The sequence below is a fragment of the Daphnia magna genome, linkage group LG1, assembly GCF_020631705.1.
Source record: "Daphnia magna isolate NIES linkage group LG1, ASM2063170v1.1, whole genome shotgun sequence".
NCBI classification, from domain to species: domain Eukaryota; kingdom Metazoa; phylum Arthropoda; class Branchiopoda; order Diplostraca; family Daphniidae; genus Daphnia; species Daphnia magna.
The window spans coordinates 7,401,186-7,421,172 of record NC_059182.1 but is presented as its reverse complement, the minus strand read 5'-3'; the positions used below and the strand labels follow the sequence as shown (position 1 = coordinate 7,421,172).

The window sequence follows — 19,987 nt, the reverse complement described above, 5'->3', positions numbered from 1 at the left end:
TCCGTAAATCCTGTTAGACCATCATATGATTGTCTAGGATACTACCACTCGAACCACTGCACCAAGCCGACAATGAGTTCCTACTCCTAATACGAAATGCTAAAAATTACCTTCAAAGCTGTATCCGCTCGCCTGTTTCCTTTTTGCTTTCCAGCAGTTCTTCTGTAGGAGGACTATCACTCCCAAAAAATGACGTCTTGAAGTAACAATAATGATCCATCGGTTGTCATTTTCGCCACCAGGTGGCGTTTACCACGGCCGAGCGTCTGCTGTGTTTTCGATGTGCTAGTGCATTTTACTACATTTTGCTATTGAGGAAATATATTTTTTAAATGGGTAAATAGTTTTATTTCCTTAGTTAAACCAAGCCGTCTTTTTGCTTGGATCTAAAAAAGAAAGTTCAATATCTTATACGTGTCATCAAACAAACTGTCGCCCTAGTAAAGTAATATAACATAATGCGATGAAGGTTAAAGAGGTTTAAGCAAAGTCAAAAATTTCCTACCGCTTCTAATATCTAATGTTGTATCTGCCTTAACTTCCAAGAGATTTAAAGAAGTACGGACGAACGAAACGGGGAAATTCCGGCATAACAACACAACAACAACATTTTTCCTTATTAGGACTATATGCAGGAGCATACCAATTCCTTGGTCTGAAATTGAAATTCACACTTTGTATGGTGCGAAAAACAGGGAAAGGGTAAGAATATTGATCATTATGTCATAATGGAAAGGTATATCCATCAGGGATGGTGAGAAACATCAGGGTGCCACGAAATTGTATAAAATTGTGCAACAGAGCCAACTATAATCAGTTGAGTGTCCATCTACAACTTAACAAGAGAATTTCAGTTGTTTACCAATTACTGAATTCTCTTGCTCGTTAACATCAACAACTTCAGTTAGCCTTGCAACAATAGGTAAAGTACAATTTTTAATTAGAATAGAAATTGATGTTGATGTACAGCTATGATTCAGTGATTGGTCTTCCTGCAGATGTTTTGAATGAGATTTTAAACTTAACTTATGCATTGTTTGTAATGTTTTAACACTCTAGTGAGAGATCAGCAATTAATTATGTCTTTCTTCCATCGGTATAGGCATCCATGGCCTTACGCTTCTACTTACTATTGCCCTTATGACTGGGACAAGCATAGGTGTGCCAATGGGTTCACCGTCTTCTAGCTATGGTGGTTATTCATACCAGATAACCACTGCTGCGCCGTACTACACCACGATGTATTCGTTTCCTACTTACTACACCACGTATGCAGTACCGACTTACTATACGGAGGCCCCGAAATACTACCCCGCGCCGAACTATTACAGAGAAGCGCCAGTGTATTACATTACAGCGTACGCTTCACCGTCTTACTACACTGAGGCCCCAAAATATTACGTAGCTCCAACCTACTTCACCGAAGCTGCCCCATCTTACTACTCCTAGCCGACCAACTATACTGAAGCCTCGAAGTACTACGCTGCCCCAAGTTACTACACCATGGCTGCTCCTTCATAGTACATGGAACCAGGTAATATGAATCCTTTTGTTTTATCATTTGCAGTCCTCGTTTCAAAATGAGTATTTCCCTGTCAAATATTTATGCGTTCACTAGTCGTCCCATAAGAATGTGGTTTCTCAATGAAATGTTGAATACAAATATATAATTATCGACATTAATTCTGTATCAAATATAGCGGTTGAAGGCGATTCCGATTGGTTTTTTTTACAACATTGCAATTCTGAACATTATTTTTCAATTGGACAATTTAGAGTTACATCATGAACATTTGTGAATCTGCCATGATTTTATGCATTGAGTTGCGTAATACAGAATTCAATTCAATTCAATTACTCAATGCCAATGGGCTAACACAATATATGCATTGAGTTGCGTAATACAGAACGTCGTCTTCATATATTGTGTTAGCCCATTGGCATTGAGTAATTGGGCATGGTCGAACCTCACTTATGTTTACCCCATTTAATTGAGTAGCATGGCGTAGCGAAATATTTTTCAGTTTGCATTTCCACCGCTAATGGCTTTTTCCTAGTTTCAACCTGAAAATTTCTATTTTAAGGAAATACTCAAATATTCGGACAAGATATATAATAACGCTACGAAAAGTATTAAAGGGACCACAAGACTTTTTAAAATTCCGGGAAAATGTTTTGATTTAATTATGTAACTGACAGAGCAGACAACGGCAGTATGTGCTGCACCCGTGAAAGGACGAGCACGTATCTTGTATCTTTTAACTCTCGTTTAAATTAGTTTTTAAGTGACAAAAAAATCTAAAAAGCACATTCTCTGAATCGCAAACATTGAGCGAACCTAAAAATCTAGTCAAATCGAAAATTGAAGCTGAAAAAAGTTTTTGGCGGATCACGATTCGAACCTTTGACATTGGTGATCGCCTGGACGGATATCATGTTGCAACTCACCGGAAGCTATTGTTAATTATTAATAACATAATTACGTCTAATTACTAATTTTACATTTTACTGTTTGTGTTGTTTTATTTAATTTTTCGCATGTTGTTCATTTGGCAAAAGTTGATCATCGACCGTAGACTCGCGCCCCAAGTTCAGGTTCCATGTCCCATGTTTCCATGTACATTACTTCAATCCCTCTAAGCCTCATCTAGGGTCATTGATGATCAACAGACGCCATAACCACTAGGCTATGAGCGCCCAACTTAATTTGATTTCGAAAGACTTTTAAAGTTCCTTCCACTTTGTATTTAATCACTCGTTGAAAAAAAAATTACGCAAGAGCTGTTTTTCAATATCTTTTCATTCCAGCACATTTGCTATTTCAAACGAAGGCTTTCTAACAGAACAGTTTTGGAAGCTACACTTTTTATTGCGATTCCAAGCGATTTATTATGAACAACAATTTTGATTAGTGATCGGACACTTTCTTAAGTGCACATCCCTCTGTTCCCATACAATGTCCAGCATGAATTCGCATCATGTTGCATCTTCACATTATTCCGGATTCACCTTTATCGCTTCAAAATACTCTCAACAACTAATCAAGGCCCAACACCCAAAGTCGACGAAAAAGCTCAATTTCAACAAGAACCACATTGAATATGTGCTTCAAAGAAACAAGTTTGCTAGATAGTCTCCGCTTTATATTTACACGTTTTTACACCAAGAGCCAAGAGGGGTAGGGCCTGAAATACATGGCTTTAAATTATTTATCTAATTGAGATTTCATTAATTTAGTAGATCTTGTAGCCTTTGCCGTTGAAAGGGATGTGGACGGGGGCAACTGGGAGTTCGTATTCATGCACGGGAGCAACTGGGAGCTCGTATTCGTGGACGGGAGCGACGGGCAAGTGGTCACCTTTGGGCTGGAATCCAGCTTCATCAGCGGCCCAAGTCAAAGTGAATTTCTGGCCTTCAGGGGAAACCCAGTAAGAGGATCCTTTGTTGGTGTTGCCTAAGACTTCACCGTACGATTCTTTTCCGTAAGAATCGTAGGTGACTCCTGTGATGTATTCACGAGTCGTCATACCCGAGTATAGAGGTCGCGACGAGCGCGACGGGCGAGAGTGGAGAGAGAGGCTTAGAGGGGCATTCGGGCTCGCGACCCCCTCGCGTTAAGGTTCTCCCTTCGTGCCCCTATCGTACCTCGTGTGTGTTATCTTCATCGTCTAATTCAGTTGTGCTATCTTAATAAAGACGCTAACAAAGACACAACATGGCGCAGTTGGTTTAACCTTTTCCCCTCTAACTAGTGCTGCGATTCCTAATACCGTGCGTCTCTTATCATCGCGTGGTCTGTGATCGCCGCCATTTTGGAGGCCATCTCCCTTTCGCATCTGATGTCGTAGCGTAGCCATTTCTGCCTCGCTTTTATCGTCGTGCATCTGTGTGGAGATTTCCCCATCCTATTGTGCATCTTACATTGCAGTGTAGCCGTTCCCCTTCATTAATAGCGGCGTGATTGGCCAACGTTTTCGAACCACATCGTGGGGCGGTGTACATGAACGATCCCTATTTTCTCAGACACCCTCGTCGCCCACGTTCACCCAGTTTATCCCGCAACAACATGACGTCGGCAGCGGACGCGTTGGCAGCAGCCAACGCAGCAACAGCAGCTATCGCGGCTACCGACGCACGGATCGACGCCATTGAAGTCGGTCAGACGGCCATCGCTACCCAATTGGCCCAACTTTTGGCCATCGTTCAAGCTGGTGGCGCCGGCGGCGGTGCTGTAGGCGGTGGCGCTGGCGGAGGCGGTGGCGCTGGCGGTGGCGCGGGCGGAGGCGGCGGTGCTGGTGGTGGCGGTGGCGCTGGCGCAGGTGGCGGTGCTGGTGGTGGCGGTGGCGCTGGTGGCGGCGGAGGTGGACCTTTGTTGCCCCCATTACCCCCCCAACGACGGCGACTGGATCCATCCGGAGTCGACAAACTTCACAGCGATATATCTATCCCGCTTTTGAAATCATGGAGGAATCGGTGGAATGACTTTGTGGAACTAAGTCAGCTGGCTAGTTACCCTATCACGGAACAGATGGCAGCATTCCGAATGTCACTGGATCCCACAATGCAACAAGTGGTAGAGGTTGGACTGAACATCACTCCGGCGACGATAACCACTCCCGACCAAGTGCTCGACCGCATTGCGGATTATATTCGAGCTAAGCGGAATGTCGCACTTGACCGCGTGGCGTTTGAAGAGCGGAAGCAGGGACCGTCGGAGTCATTCGACGACTTCTTTATTGCGCTGCGCCGGCTGGCGGACGCAGCAGACTTATGCGGAAACTGCTCTGAAACGAGACTGGTGACGCGCATCATAGCCGGAACACGGGACACGGATACGAAAAAGAAACTCTTGGCCATTAGTCCGTTCCCGTCTCAGCAAGACACAGTCAACATTTTCCGCAGCGAGGAATCAGCCCGAGCGAATGAACGCGTTCTCAGCGGACAATCCGGAGTGGCGGCCGTTGTGACACAGCACGGTCAGTCCGACCGTCGCGCGTCCAAAAGCGAGTGCGGAGCTTGCGGCCGAGCATCTCACGCTCAGGATGAAAATTGCCCCGCGATCGGTAAATCTTGCCACATATGCGGGAAACCAAACCACTTCGCCCCCAAATGTTCAAATCGGAATAAAGAGAGAGGCGGTACAAGCGGCGGCGCCAGTGGTGGCGCCAAATCTAAGATGGCGCACATCACCATCGGAAACGTTCAAGCCAACCAAAAGCGTCGGGGGTCCCCCACCATCTCCCTGGAAGTTCTACAAGACGACGGCGGGGTAGCAGCACTGTTGACGAACGTTGTCCCGGACCCCGGGGCGGAAGTGAGCGTGTGCGGCAAAGATATAATGGAGGCCATTGGGCTATCTGAAAGTCACCTGGCAACTTCTTCATTCGACTTGGTCATGGCGGATCGCTCTTCACCGCTGCTGTCAATAGGACAACGTGACATTACGGTCCGGTACGGTGGGAAAAGTGCTCGCATTACAGTGGTTTTCTGCCCCGAAATTAGTGGTATGCTGGTATGCCGAGTGGATTGCGTGAGTTTGAATATCCTACACCGGGATTATCCTAAACCATTGGCATCGATTAACCTTTTAATGGCGGCGGACATTCCATTACTTTCGGACGACCCAGTGGCCCCGCCAAGCGGCCCCTTTCTACGCGGCGTTTACATCCCGCTGGAGCCCAGTGCGGAGCAAATTTCGGTGGTTGAAGCAGCCATCGCAGCGGAATTTGAATCAGTGTTCGACCAGGAAGATGGTTTGCGCCAGATGGTCGGGCCGGACATGGTTATCCAGCTGCGTGACGACGCCGTACCCTTTTACGTAAACGGCGCGCGGCCGATCGCGTTTGGCGACCGTGCAGAAGTGAAGTGCAAGCTGGATGATCTTGTAAAGAAGAAGGTGATCGTACCCGTCAGTGAACCGTCGGAGTGGGCCGCACCGCTGGTAGTGATCCGCGGTCCAGGCGGAAAACTTCGGATCTGCATCGACCACACGCGTTTGAACAAGTTCGTCCAACGGCCTACGCACCCGACTCGCACGCCACGCGATGCGGTGGCTGAAATTGACAGCGAAAGCCGCTTCTTCACCAGTTTTGACACCGTAAATGGTTACTACCAGATCCCCCTCCACCCTTCCAGCCAGCATCTCACAACATTTATGACGCCATGGGGGCGCTACAAGTTCTTGCGGGCCTCCATGGGCCTCTGTAGTTCCGGCGATGAATATAATCGGCGGGCGGATGCGGCCTTTGCGGCCATGACTAATACCGTCAGAGTGGTGGATGATCTGCTACGTTTCGACCGTTCGTTCCCCGCACATGTCGCCGGGGTCTGCGCGATCTTGCAAGCCGCCCGTGTCGCTGGTATCACTTTTAGCAAGGAAAAATTCCGTTTCGCCAAACCCCGTATTTCCTGGGTCGGTTACGACATCCAGCATGGCGGCGTCACTATTGAAGAGGGCAAATTGAGAGCACTGTCGCAGTTTCCTCGCCCCACTAATATTTCGGAGCTCCGGTCATTTATGGGCCTCGTCGAGCAACTGGCGGGATTTTCAACGGAGGTAGCCGCAGCTAAAGCCCCTCTTCGCCCTTTACTCAGCACCCGCAACTCGTATACATGGAACGCAGACCACGACCGGGCATTCGAAGCTGTGAAGGCGGCTCTAGTTTCCCCCCCAGTGTTGGTCCATTTCGACCCGGCGCGGGAAACTACCATACAAGTCGACGCATCGAGAAAGAACGGTATGGGATACGCGTTACTGCAGCGCCATGGCGACTCCTGGAGGCTGGTGGACGCCAATTCGCGCTGGTGTACAGACACCGAATCCAGATACGCCATAGTGGAGTTGGAGCTGGCGGCCGTAGAGTGGGCGATCCGTAAATGCCGCCTTTACCTGTCGGGACTACCCAATTTCACGCTGATGGTCGACCATCAAGCGCTGGTAGCGATCCTGGACAAGTACACCCTCGACGCAATTGACAATCCCAAAATCCAACGGCTGAAGGAGCGCCTATCTCCGTATTCGTTCACAACCGTTTGGCGCAGGGGTAAAGACCACGCGATCCCGGACGCGCTCTCGCGGGCGCCCGTAAACGACCCGGTGGCGGATGATGAGTGCGTTGGGGAGGAGCTCGCATTTTCCGTGCGTCACGTGATCATCCGGAGCGTCAACGCCATCACCGAATCTGAAGACGACCTAGGGCCGTCACATCATCTGCCGGATAACCTCCTCACCGATTTACAGTCAGGAGCAGCGGCAGATCCCCATTATCTCGACCTGATAGCAGCCGTCGAATCTGGATTTCCCACGAACCGCACACTCACTCCGAATCATGTCCGCCAATTTTGGTCAATCCGGGATCAACTATCCACAGACGACGGACTCGTCTTGTACGGCTCGCGCATCGTTGTCCCTCTGGCATTGCGTCGTAACGTCCTCACCAAATTGCACGCGGCTCATCAGGGAATCGTAAGAACAAAACGACGCGCGCAGCAGACGGTGTACTGGCCCGGAATCACTAACGATATCACTATGTTGGTGGAGCGGTGCGCCACCTGCCAGGAACGGTTGGCAAGCCAGGGCCAGGAGCCGCTGATGGCCGACCCACTACCAACGTACGTCTTCGAGGACGTATCGGCCGACCTATTTCAACATGGATCCCTCCACGTCCTGGTGTATGCGGATCGACTTTCGGGATGGCCAGTGGTGCACCAGTGGAAGCGCGACCCAACAGCTCGGGAGGTGATGCAGGCCGTTGTCAACAACTTCGTGGAACTCGGCGTCCCAATGCGCTTTCGCTCTGATAATGGCCCGCAATTCGACGCCGGAATTTTCCAGGCGGCCCTTCAACGCTGGGGGGTAGCGTGGGGTAGTTCCACCCCGCACTAACCCCAAAGCAACGGTCACGCCGAAGCTGCAGTGAAAGCGGTGAAGGAGTTGGTGCTGAAGCTGGCCCCGTCGGGAGATCTGTCATCGGAAGAGTTTCTCGCGGGATTGCTGGAATTCCGGAACACTCCGCACGCGACGGGGCTATCGCCGGCTCAAATCGTCTTCGGACATCAGCTCCGTTCTATTGTGCCAGCCCACCGCTCGTCCTATGCCAGCCAATGGAAAGAGGCTATGGCAGCGCGAGAACGACAGGCTGAAGTGAACGCAGCCACAAAATTCCGCTTCGATTTACGAGCTCGTCCGCTTTGTCCTCTCCCTGTCAGAGCCCCGGTGCGCGTTCAAGACACCAAGACAAAATTATGGAGCCAGGTCGGGGTGATCGTCGCGGTCAGCCGGTATCGATCATACCGGGTGAAGTTTGCTAGCGGTAGCGTGCTCTGGCGCAACAGACGTTTTCTCCGCCCCATGGTCCCCTCAGCGGTCGAAGAAGAAGACGGTGCAGCACCTGAGTCGAGCGATCTACCAGCGGCGGTGACAACGGAACCTCCAGGTGCCGGACAGCAGCCGGCAGCGGATGCCCCATCAGCCCTGCGCAGGAGCGCCCGAACGCGCAAGCCCCGTGTTCACTTCTCTAATTAACTTCCGCCTTGTTATCCCTCCAATTTCTGCCTTTAATGTGAGTATCAATCGCCCATCATGTCCTTTAACGTAATCATTTGTACCGTTTCACCCTTCCGCTATATGTGTACACGGCCTCTAGGCCATGCCCTTATTTTATTATGTCTGGAGCCTCCATCCGGCTGCTGATCGTCATCGGCAGCGTACGTCGGCTCGGGAAGGGTTGTGATGTATTCACGAGTCGTCATACCCGAGTATAGAGGTCGCGACGAGCGCGACGGGCGAGAGTGGAGAGAGAGGCTTAGAGGGGCATTCGGGCTCGCGACCCCCCCGCGTTAAGGTTCTCCCTTCGTGCCCCTATCGTACCTCGTGTGTGTAATCTTCATCGTCTAATTCAGTTGTGCTATCTTAATAAAGACGTTAACAAAGACACAACAACTCCTTGCATCTTTTTCTGGACCTGGGACTCTTCACGGGTAGTGTAGTCAGACTGGGCATAGCTGCGAATTAAAAGATTTAATTTTTTCGGTTATGATAACCTTTTATACTCATCTTAAGTAGTATAAAGAATGAAATTCAATTACCTCCATTGGTTGCTGCCATCGAGGTTGCGCTCATCAGATTGGCTGGTGATGGTAATGTCAGCGTATTTGTTATCCTTGTTGTAGGCTGGTGCGGGGTAGGCTGGTGCGGGGTAGGCCGGTGCGGGGTAGGCCGGTGCGGGGTAGGCTGGTGCGGGGTAGGCTGGTGCGGGGTAGCTAGGAGTAGGGTACTTTGGTGCCGGGTAGTTTGGGGCAGGGGAGCTGGGAGCCTTGTATTCCGGCTTGTAGCTGGATGGTACGGCGGCAGCAACAGCCAAGAATGCGGCGACGAAGAACTATCGGAAAATATCGTCATTAGTTTAAAGTCCAAAGTTTTGTCTCCAGGTTAGGAAGAATTAGTGACAAAATGCCTTACCAGCTTCATGTTGTACTTAGGTTAGTTTGGTAAACAACTGATGATTTTGGTTCCTCATTCCTGGGCTTATATAGTCAGGTGAATGGTAAGTAACATGCAGTCGGGCATTCAGTTGACCTAGTTGTTTTAGCTGCTAGCTTTCGTTCAAGCAGTACAGGTTCGGGTGTTGTGCAAAAAATTCTGCGCTCTCACTTTTCACACTAGCTTTTTACAACACTTTTGTCTTACTTTGCGATAGACCCTTCTGCCACACTGTCAACATTTTCACATTTCAAAAGCCCACATTCAGCCCAAGCTACTAAAAATTGTCTATGCACTGCATAAAAGCATTGAATTTGTTAGAACTGGGTATGTTGATTTCCTCCTACCCCTTCCATTCCATTTCTATTCCAATGTAAACGTCTTTGCGGAAACCACTAGAATCGACTAGAATGGATGTTAATTGTTCAATTAACAACAGCTGAATAATAAGCAAGAGCATGTAGACGTTGATTCTTATGATTCCTATTTGCCGCATGCAATCCCTGCATTGCAAGACCCATGACCTGAAATGCATAATTAACCACCAAAAGACGGTGATCATCGCTTTCAAAAGTAGGTCAATAAATGAAATAGAAGCGACACACCCTTTTTTGCCGGCTGCATAATCTCGTTTGAAGGTGATTCAAGACATCAGTTGTTCAATTCATCAAAAGTACGCAACACGAAACTAACAAATGGAATTTCTTTTGATTTTATTGGTTTACATTTTCATCGTTTATTGAAAAGTTTCGATTTCTTTTCGTAGTTTGTCATCGCCACTTTCTTGGCTGTTGCTGCCGCTGCGCCTTCCAGCTACAAGCCGGAATACAAAGCTCCTAGCTATACTACCCCAAGCTACCCTGCACCAAAGTACCCTACTACTAGCTAACCTGCACCAGCTTACTCTACTCCCAGCTACAACAAGGATAACAAATAGGCTGATATCACCATCACCAGCCAATCTGACGAACGCATCCTCGATGGCAGCAGCCAATGGAGGTAATAAATAATTAATCTGAGGATTTCCGTTATCTGATAAAAAAAAAAAAAACACACACACACACACACATCACTTCACTTACACTACTTATCTACATGAGTTTGTATTTCCGATATGCATGTGACGTGCAATGTCCCACTACGTGAATGCTAGCCATTACGGCAGGCCGAATGCCGGTTGCAGGGTTCCGTAATAGCGTAGTCAGAGGTAGTGGAACGTCACTAAAGCGTAGCATAGGACGCACCAGAGGGAAACTCCACTCATGGGAACCGTGATGGTCTCGTGAGATGCGAACGGCGGACCCACACCTGTACCACGAGATGAACACCACGGCTCCAATAGAAGGAGGCACACATATTTTTGCACGAAAACTGCGTTTGTAAGAAGTTGCGGGAGTCCCGCACAATGATGCGTTTTTACTTTTTTTATTAATTTCCCAAAAAATCATTTAATGAACTTTATTTGATTTTTTGTGCTGATTCAGAATATATGCATAATTTGTAAATTGGTCAATAACATATTTTGTTTTTTCACGATAACTGATGGTTCCTATCTCTAATGCATGTGTTCGCTATCCACTTGTTCCGTCATATTCACCGACTTTTTATTTTAGATTATGGGTTTTTGTAGTCACACTAATGTAACGGAACTGTCGATTTGAACCATCTATGCTTAGAAAAATATTGAAACGCTCTGAAACCTGAGCTATTGAGCATGTTTAAATGATGAATAACGCATATTGGCCAGCATAATTTTGGACTTCTTTTGGAATCTTGCGACGTAATGAAAATGGCGTGTGGTTTATGAACAATTTTCTTAAACGTTTGGCTTGAGCATGTCGTCGGCTGACCATTCTCGTACAATCACGTCGCTTATCCCGCTGAAGCAAGAGATGAAAATAAAAAACATTGCATTACATGGCAATCCGTAAATCCTGTTAGACCATCATATTGTTATAATATGTCATGTAATTGTTATCTCGACCGCTAGAATGCGCGGGCATGCACTCAGCGCCGAAATTATTCCCATTAAGCCACGCCCCCCATTGTATCCCCATAAATAGCGCCGTCTCTCATTTTTCGCGGCAGTTGCCGTTGGAGAGTCACTAGAGCTGTAGCTACGGCCAGAGTGACATTTGTTTTTGCCAATTACTGTTGCGTTTGTGTTACGGCAATACAAATTTATACTTTGTACGTGGTTTTCTGTTGTGCTTCTTAACATTTGGTGTCAGAAGTGGGATTTGACATAGGAGAGCTGTCCACCACGTGCCGTCGAGTGTAATCTACGTTTACTCCAGCATGGAAAAGAGGTAATTTGGTAACACGTATTAGTGCATATGTGTCAGTGTTAGGCTAAGTTGTTTGGAAGATTGATGCGTTAGCGTCATCAACCTTTATCTGTGTCTGTTAATTGATTCGTTAGAATCATTAACTATTTTTGTGTTTAGTGCATATGTGTCAGTGTTAGGCTAAGTTGTTTGGAAGATTGATGCGTTAGCGTCATCAACCATTATCTGTGTTGATTAATTGACTCGGTTGGAGTCATTAATCTATTTTGTGTGTTTTCGTATTGACACGTTCGTGTCATACGAATTATTTGTGTTGATTAATTGACTCGGTTGGAGTCATTAATCTATTTTTGTGTCTTTTCGTATTGACACGTTCGTGTCATACGAATTATTTGTGTTGATTAATTGACTCGGTTGGAGTCATTAATCTATTTTTGTGTGTTTTCGTATTGACACGTTCGTGTCATACGAATTATTTGTGTTGGTTAATTGATTCGTTTAGAGTCATTAACCATTTTCTTAATTATTTGTGTTGATTAATTGATTCGGTTGGAGTCATTAATCTATTTTCGTGTGTTTTCGTATTGACACGTTCGTGTCATACGAATTATCTGTGTCGGTTCATTGATTCGTTGGAGTCATTAGCCAATTTCTTTGTTATTTTTGTCGGTTAATTGATTCGTTTAGAATCATTTACCATTTTCTTTATTATTTTTGTTAGTTAATTGACTTGTTTAGAGTCATCAACTATTTTTCTTTGTTATTTGTGTCGGTTAATTGATTCGTTTAGAATCATTAACCATTTTTCTTTATTATTTGTGTCAGTTAATTGACTCGTTTAGAGTCATTTACTATTTTCTTTGTCTTTTGTGTCAGTTAATTGACTCGTTTAGAGTCATTTACTATTTTCTTTGTCTTTTATGTTAGTTAATGAACTCGCTGTTGTCATTATTTGATTTCAATTGATTTAGGGTACGATTAGTTGACACCTTGGTGTCATTTTTGACACGTGTTGTGTCATTTTTGACACGTTTAGTGTCATTAACTAACCCTATCTTTTGATCTCTGAAAGCTTGGCCCCTAATCCCGGAGCGGGAAGAAAGCAGAAGAAGAAGAAGAAGTTGACAGAGGGACAGAAGAGGCGCCGCAACCGGTATAATTACGAAAAGGAACGGAGGAAACGAGAGGCTGCAGCAGCCGCGGCGTTAACTGCGACCATCCCTGACGTCCCCGAAAGGTCGGTTGTGTTTACGTCCGCCGACCTTCCACTGAGACCCCTCGCTACCGTCGGCCCGTCCATCAATCTTCCATTGAGACCCCTCGCTACTGTCGGCCCGTCCATCAACCTGCCAACTTTACCGGCCGATCCACCCACCGCACCTGATCCACCTCAGCCTGCCAAGGAAAACAGGAATCTGAGCAGTCAACAGGTATCCTGCAGTAACTGCCGTTCGGCTAATTATTTCCCTAGTGAGGAGGACAGAGCCCGTAAGTTTGTCCAAAGAAGAAGAGAAAGGGAGCTTGAGCAGGTCGCACGACAAAGGGCAATAGAGGAAAGAAGGGCCAGAGAAGCAAAAGAAAGAGAAGAGAAAGAAAGAAAGAGAAGAGAAAGCAGAAGAGAAGAGAAAGACCCAAAGGAGAGAAGAGAGAGAGGAAGAAAGGAAAGAGCTGAAAGGAAGAAAGAAAACCTGCATGGGAAGGTGAAATTTATGCTGCCAATAAGGAAAGAAAAGGAGGAGACCATTGCCGAGAGGGAAGAGAGAAGAGCCAAGGAAAGGTGCGAAAGACTAAAGATTGCAGAGACGGCAAAGAAGAAGCAAGAAGAAGAAGAAAAGATATGGGATGGAGATATGAGTTGGATGGAAATCCATTTTGTTGATTAATTTATTGTCTGTGTTTTACCAGTTGATCTCAAGTTAAAAAGTTCTCATCGCCTCAAATGACACGTCTCGTGTCTTAACTCAGTTAAAGTGTACCTTATCTTGTGCCTTAATAAACCAGTTTCTGCATTTAATTGACGCATTTAGTGTCTTAATAGCTTCATTTAAGTCTATAAATGACACAATTAGTGTCTTACAGCTCAGCGTCGGTCCTTAATTGACACAATTAGTGTCTTACAGCTCAGCGTCGGTTCTTAATTGACACATTTAGTGTCTTACAGCTCAGCGTCGGTTCTTAATTGACACATTTAGTGTCTTACAGCTCAGCGTCGGTTCTTAATTGACATATTTAGTGTCTTACAGCTCAGCGTCGGTTCTTAATTGACACATTTAGTGTCTTACAGATCAGAGCCACTCCCTAATCGACACATTGGTGTCTCAGGGTATCCGACAAAACAGGGGCAAGGAAAAACTGATGTCAAGCTGTGGCTGTAAAGTAACCTCCTGTAAAGGGTGCGTATGCACACAAAACCAGAGACAGTGCAACGAACGTTGTAAGTGTAATCCAAATCGGTGCGAAAATCGACCAGTAATAAGCCATAATAATCAAAATACCGCAATGGATCAAGACGCGTTAACAGCGGCATTGGCCCATTTAATGGCTAATCAACAACTGCAGCAACATCAATTCCAAATGCAACAACAACAGATGCAACAACAACAAGACGTACTGACGGCCCTAGCAAATAGGCTTCTTGCTGCGCCAGCCGCCGCCGTGCCCGTTGTTGCCGCCCCAGCCCCGGCCGCGATCATCCGGACCACGCTAGACTCCGACATTAGATACGCAGGATCGGATAATGAATCGCTGCAAGGATGGTTACAGCTGATTAATCGTAAAGCATTAGCAGAAGGTTGGCAAGACGCAGATAAAAGGAGAGCAGCCATAAGCTCTTTATTCGGCAAGGCTCTCACCTGGCACGAGGAGATTGGTATAAATCTACCTCAGTGGGACGATTGGATAGGGAGCTTGCGCGGAACCTTCGAAATCCAATTAACCGAAAGCCAGTGGCAGAAACTGGTAGAAGAGAGAAAACAGCTGCCGAACGAAACCGGTTCCGCATATGTTCTTGACAAAGTCAAACTATGCCGACGAAGGGCCATTCCTATTAACGATGCGGAAATGACCCCTTATCTCATTCGCGGATTATATCGTCCAGAAATACGCTCGGTCCTGATGGGAAATCCGCCTGCAACAGTCAACGACTTTCTTGTCGAATTACGCCGGCTAGAGGCGATCACCGTATCCCCGACGGATGCAGCAGGAACCATAACTGGAACTACTTCTCTTCCTCCTCCAAACACCAACGATAATCGCTCGCTAACGCAGGTGATAGAAGCCCTGGCCAATCAGGTAGCCTTTCTAACCCGAACCACCAATCAAACCACTTCACCAGGGCCAGTGAAACCAGCACCAAAACAAGTGACGTTCGAACGTCGATCACTGGGATCAAAAAACGAGATTCAATGCTACAATTGTAATGCATTTGGCCATTTTGCACGAGATTGTCCGCTACCAAACGCTCGTTTCCCTAAGCTAGCTGCAAATTCGGAAAACGGGCAAGCCGCCCCGTCGAGGCAGGAGCGGCAATAAATGAACAAAAAGCCCTCAAACCCACCAACCTTGCGTTGATCGGAGTCCACATCGCCAGGGTGGGGCCCGTGGAAGCTATGGTTGACACTGGGGCCATGTTTAGCGTAATAGAGAAAAGGATGATCCGACATTTATTAAAAGAAGAATTTCTAGTAGGCGGAACTCTATTGAGCTTCAATAAAGAACGCGTCCCAATAGTGGGAGAAATTCCGCTAACGGTCAGATTCAAAGACCGAGTGGTGGATTTGCAAAAAGTAAGGGTAGTAGAGCAAGCGTTGTTTCCCTTGATCTTAGGAGTCGATTGGATGGGAAAAAGTAACGTCGGCGTGAGGCCGAGCCCCGGGGATCGATGTCAAATGGAAGCCATTATCTTTCCTGAGACAACTACCAACAACACGGACGAAAAACTCAAGAAAGAAAAAACGGACGATGGCAATGGAATGCTGGCAGCAATCACTCTTTCGCCTGCGATTCCTCCTACACGAGCCAAACGATACGTGATGGAGCCGTGCGTCATCCCGGCCAAAACGATGAAATTTGTACACGTAAGCATCGAAGAAACTAATAGCGAGACAATGATGGTAGAAAGGGCTCACTCAGCCTTTCCTAACAGAGAATGGATAGTCCCGCACTGTCTAGTAAGTGTGGAGGGCAAACATGTTCGCGTACCAGTAACAAACTTGTCCAACGAGCCCTTGATGCTCAAAAAGGGTCAAAAATTAACCCGGATCAACCCATGGGGCATCGACGAAGAAACGGAGAACAAGGACGAGGTGTGCGGGACATTAGGAGAAGAAAATACGTATCTGCCAGATGAAATAAAGGAGAAAATGACAAATCAAGCAAAAATTACGACGGAACAGAAAATCGCTCTTCATAAAATGCTCGATAAGTACGCCGGTTGCTTCTCCAATGAAGGAAAGATCGGAGTAGACGCCGGGCACGCTCATCGCATCGACACAGGAGACGCGCGTCCCGTAAGCGCACGACCTCGGCGAATCTCCATGTACGAGCGACAAATAATAACCGAGCAAGTAAGAAGCATGCTATCCAAGGGGATCATCGAACCATCCAACAGCCCATGGAGCGCCAACGTAGTGCTAATCAAGAAAATGGACGGTAATCTACGGTTTTGTGTGGATTATAGACCGTTGAATGCAGTCACTAAGAAAGACGTATATCCAATGCCCCGACCCGACGACCTTATCCAAAAGGTAGCCGGGGCAGCGATATTTAGTTCTATGGACATAAAGAACGCATTCTGGCAGGTTCCGGTACATCCCGAAGATCGGGAGAAAACGGCATTTGTCACCACAGATGGCCTCTACCAGTTCAAATATCTTCCCTTTGGGCTCTGCAATTCTCCTGCAACATTCGTCAGAATAATCCACCATGCGCTACTTAATCTGAAATGGACACACTGTCTAGCATATATAGACGACATCCTGGTGTTCGGATCCAATTTTAAGGAACATCAAATGCGGCTAGAAGCGGTCCTCACTGCCTTCCAGAACTCCAACATAACGCTCAATGTAGAGAAATGCAGCTTTTGCGTCCCGCACGTGAAATTTTTGGGTCACCTGGTGGACGGCGAAGGACTCCGACCAGACCCACAGAAAATTGCAGCCATAAACAAGTTCCCTACGCCCGTGGATGTCTCATCCTTGAAAAGCTTTCTCGGATTAGCCTCGTACTACCGCCGATTCATCCTTCAATTTGCCCTTATGGCGGCACCACTGCATCAATTGCTGAAAAAAGAAGTGCCCTGGAAATGGGAACTAGAACACCAAATAGCTATGAGGAAACTACAAGATGCCCTCCTAGCAGCGCCGACCCTGGCCCACGACGATGATGATGGCGATTTGGTCTTAAAAACCGACGCCAGTAAATTTGGTCTAGGGGCAGTCCTAAATCGCGTAAAAGAAAAGGTCGAACGGCCGATAATCTTCATCAGTAGAAGGACCTCTAAAGCAGAAATGAATTACCATAGTAATGCCCTAGAGTGCCTCGCTCTAGTATGGGCCTTGGATAAGTTAAAACCCTACGTGTATGGGAGAAACTTCACCGTCTTTACAGATAACTCGGCATTGAAATGGCTTTATTCAAAAAAGGACATAGACGGGAAATACGCCCGCTGGATCTTAGCACTACAAGAATTTCAAATCCAGATTAAACACATCAAAGGCCACCTGAACGTCGTCGCAGATGCCCTCTCTCGCTTTCCAGTCGGAGATCCAGAGGACACGGATCTTCCGGAAGCCATGTGCTGTGTCGCAATAGGAAGCTTTCACCCCCCCCGAAGAGATCGCGCTCCTTCAACACGACGATAAGGCAACAAGACTTATCAGAATGAAGCTAAGAGAAGAAGGAGCCGCTGCGAACGAGTCATACGCTTTGAAAAAAGACGTGCTATACCGAAAAAACCGTCAGGCTGGAAGGAAACTTTTACTGGTGGTCCCTTCATTTCTTAGACGGGAGGTGCTAAGCGCTTGTCACGACGATCCTTCCGCAGGCCACATGGGAATTGCAAAAACCTACCACAAACTAGCAGAACGATACTGGTGGAAAGGGTCCTGGAGGTCAGTGAAGGCTTATGTATCTTCGTGCGGAATCTGTCAATTCAACAAACCTATATCGGGCCGATCGGAAGGCAAATTAATGTCTATACCTGCCCCTAGCACACCCTTCCATACCCTAGGGATGGATCATATTGGGTCTTTCCTACCAACTCCTCGAGGAAACATACACGCCTTAGTAATAATGGATTATCTGAGCAAATGGATAATTGCTATTCCGTGTCCTGACGTCAAAACCAAGGGGGTTGTGGACGCCCTCAACCAAATTGTAATCCCTCAGCACGGCTTCATGAAAAGGATCATTACGGACCAAGGTACCGCGTTCACCTCAGAAGCTTTCGCCCTAGAAATGGAGAAATCCGGCATTCAACATGTCCTAGCAACTTGCGAAAGACCACAAACAAACGGTCAAGTCGAAAGGGCCAACCGAACCTTAGTATCCACTATAAAAAGCTACGTAAACCTCTCCCATGATGACTGGGACCTCCATATTCCTATGGCAACGCTAGCCATCAATTCAGCCCGGCAGTCAACCACAAAGCGCTCCCCGTTCGAGTTAATATATGGAAGAACACCGGTCCTGTCTAGAGAAAACGCCTTCCCCTGGCCAGTCAAACGACCCGAAAGAGTCAAGCAGTTTTTCCGACGAGTCACTCGCTGGCGAGCGGAAGCCAGCAAATTAATCTCAGATTCCCAAAATCGAAGCAAGCGGTTACTCGACCCACGCAGAAGAAATGGTCGACAATATATAAAGGGCGACCTGGTCCTAGTCCAAAGGAATATCCGAAAAAAAGGAATGACGAAGAAGTTTCTACCAAAATTCATTGGACCATTTGAAATAGTCAAGAAGGTCTGCCCCATTACTTACTTGGTCGAAGATCCTCCAACCCGAAGAAAGAGGCAAATTTGGCGTCGGTTCAATGCGCACGTCGCTCAGATAAGGCCGTTTCGTGCCCCTAATGAAACAGAATGGCGTCCTGAGGACTCGGAAAGCGACACAGAGAACGAACACACCGAAGAAGAACATGAACCGTCAAAATCCGCTCAAAATTCGAACGAACCGGGGGATAATGGGAATGAAAACAGGGGAAACTCGGACGTCCAACCCGCCCGACCCACGCCACGACCCGAGGGAACCGTAACCCGAGCCGGAAGACGAACATACCCACCTGCTTGGCGACTACAAGATATAAATTAATTTATAAGAGTAATCATTACATTTAAGGGCCTTAATTTTTGAAATATATGTACAATGAAATTGATCTGTCAAGGCAGGAGCCTTGAAATTGTCAGGATGGTCGAGTGTTATAATATGTCATGTAATTGTTATCTCGACCGCTAGAATGCGCGGGCATGCACTCAGCGCCGAAATTATTCCCATTAAGCCACGCCCCCCATTGTATCCCCATAAATAGCGCCGTCTCTCATTTTTCGCGGCAGTTGCCGTTGGAGAGTCACTAGAGCTGTAGCTACGGCCAGAGTGACATTTGTTTTTGCCAATTACTGTTGCGTTTGTGTTACGGCAATACAAATTTATACTTTGTACGTGGTTTTCTGTTGTGCTTCTTAACAATATGATTGTCTAGGATACTACCACTCGAACCACTGCACCAAGCCGACAATGAGTTCCTACTCCTAATACGAAATGCTAATAATTACCTTCAAAGCTGTATCCGCTCGCCTGTTTCCTTTTTTGCTTTCCAGCAGTTCTTCTGTAGGAGGGCTATCACTCCCAAAAAATGACGTCTTGAAGTAACAATAATGATCCATCGGTTGTCATTTTCGCCACCAGGTGGCGTTTACCACGGCCGAGCGTCTGCTGTGTTTTCGATGTGCTAGTGCATTTTACTACATTTTGCTATTGAGGAAATATATTTTTTAAAATGGGTAAATAGTTTTATTTCCTTAGTTAAACCAAGCCGTCTTTTTGCTTGGATCTAAAAAGAAAGTTCAATATCTTATACGTGTCATCAAACAAACTGTCGCCCTAGTAAAGTAATATAACATAATGCGATGAAGGTTAAAGAGGTTTAAGCAAAGTCAAAAATTTCCTACCGCTTCTAATATCTAATGTTGTATCTGCCTTAACTTCCAAGAGATTTAAAGAAGTA

At 46.7% G+C, this 19,987-nt stretch overlaps 2 protein-coding genes, 1 long non-coding RNA gene and 1 pseudogene across 3 annotated transcripts; 3 read left to right on the top strand and 1 right to left on the bottom strand.

The window, feature by feature from the left end:
• Nucleotides 1-378: 378 nt before the first annotated feature.
• On the top strand, nucleotides 379-1,800 carry LOC123469482. The gene is made up of 3 exons (XR_006642740.1): nucleotides 379-702; nucleotides 818-922; nucleotides 1,103-1,800. It is a non-coding gene; the product is annotated as an uncharacterized LOC123469482 (long non-coding RNA).
• A 1,053-nt stretch (nucleotides 1,801-2,853) lies between these two features.
• On the bottom strand, nucleotides 2,854-9,124 carry LOC123469481 (larval cuticle protein III/IV-like). The gene is made up of 3 exons (XM_045168536.1): nucleotides 9,088-9,124; nucleotides 8,945-9,003; nucleotides 2,854-3,502 (listed from the first exon to the last, which is right to left on the bottom strand). Exons 2-3 carry the CDS (start codon nucleotides 8,949-8,951, stop codon nucleotides 3,234-3,236), a joined length of 276 nt encoding a protein of 91 aa, XP_045024471.1. The 5' UTR covers nucleotides 8,952-9,003; nucleotides 9,088-9,124; the 3' UTR covers nucleotides 2,854-3,233.
• Nucleotides 4,067-4,562, top strand: LOC123469480 (annotated as a pseudogene).
• A 5,000-nt stretch (nucleotides 9,125-14,124) lies between the features above and the next one.
• Nucleotides 14,125-15,300, top strand: LOC116918142. Its single transcript, XM_032923760.2, has one exon. The coding sequence runs from the start codon at nucleotides 14,125-14,127 to the stop codon at nucleotides 15,298-15,300; it is 1,176 nt and encodes a 391-aa protein (XP_032779651.2).
• Nucleotides 15,301-19,987: the final 4,687 nt, after the last annotated feature.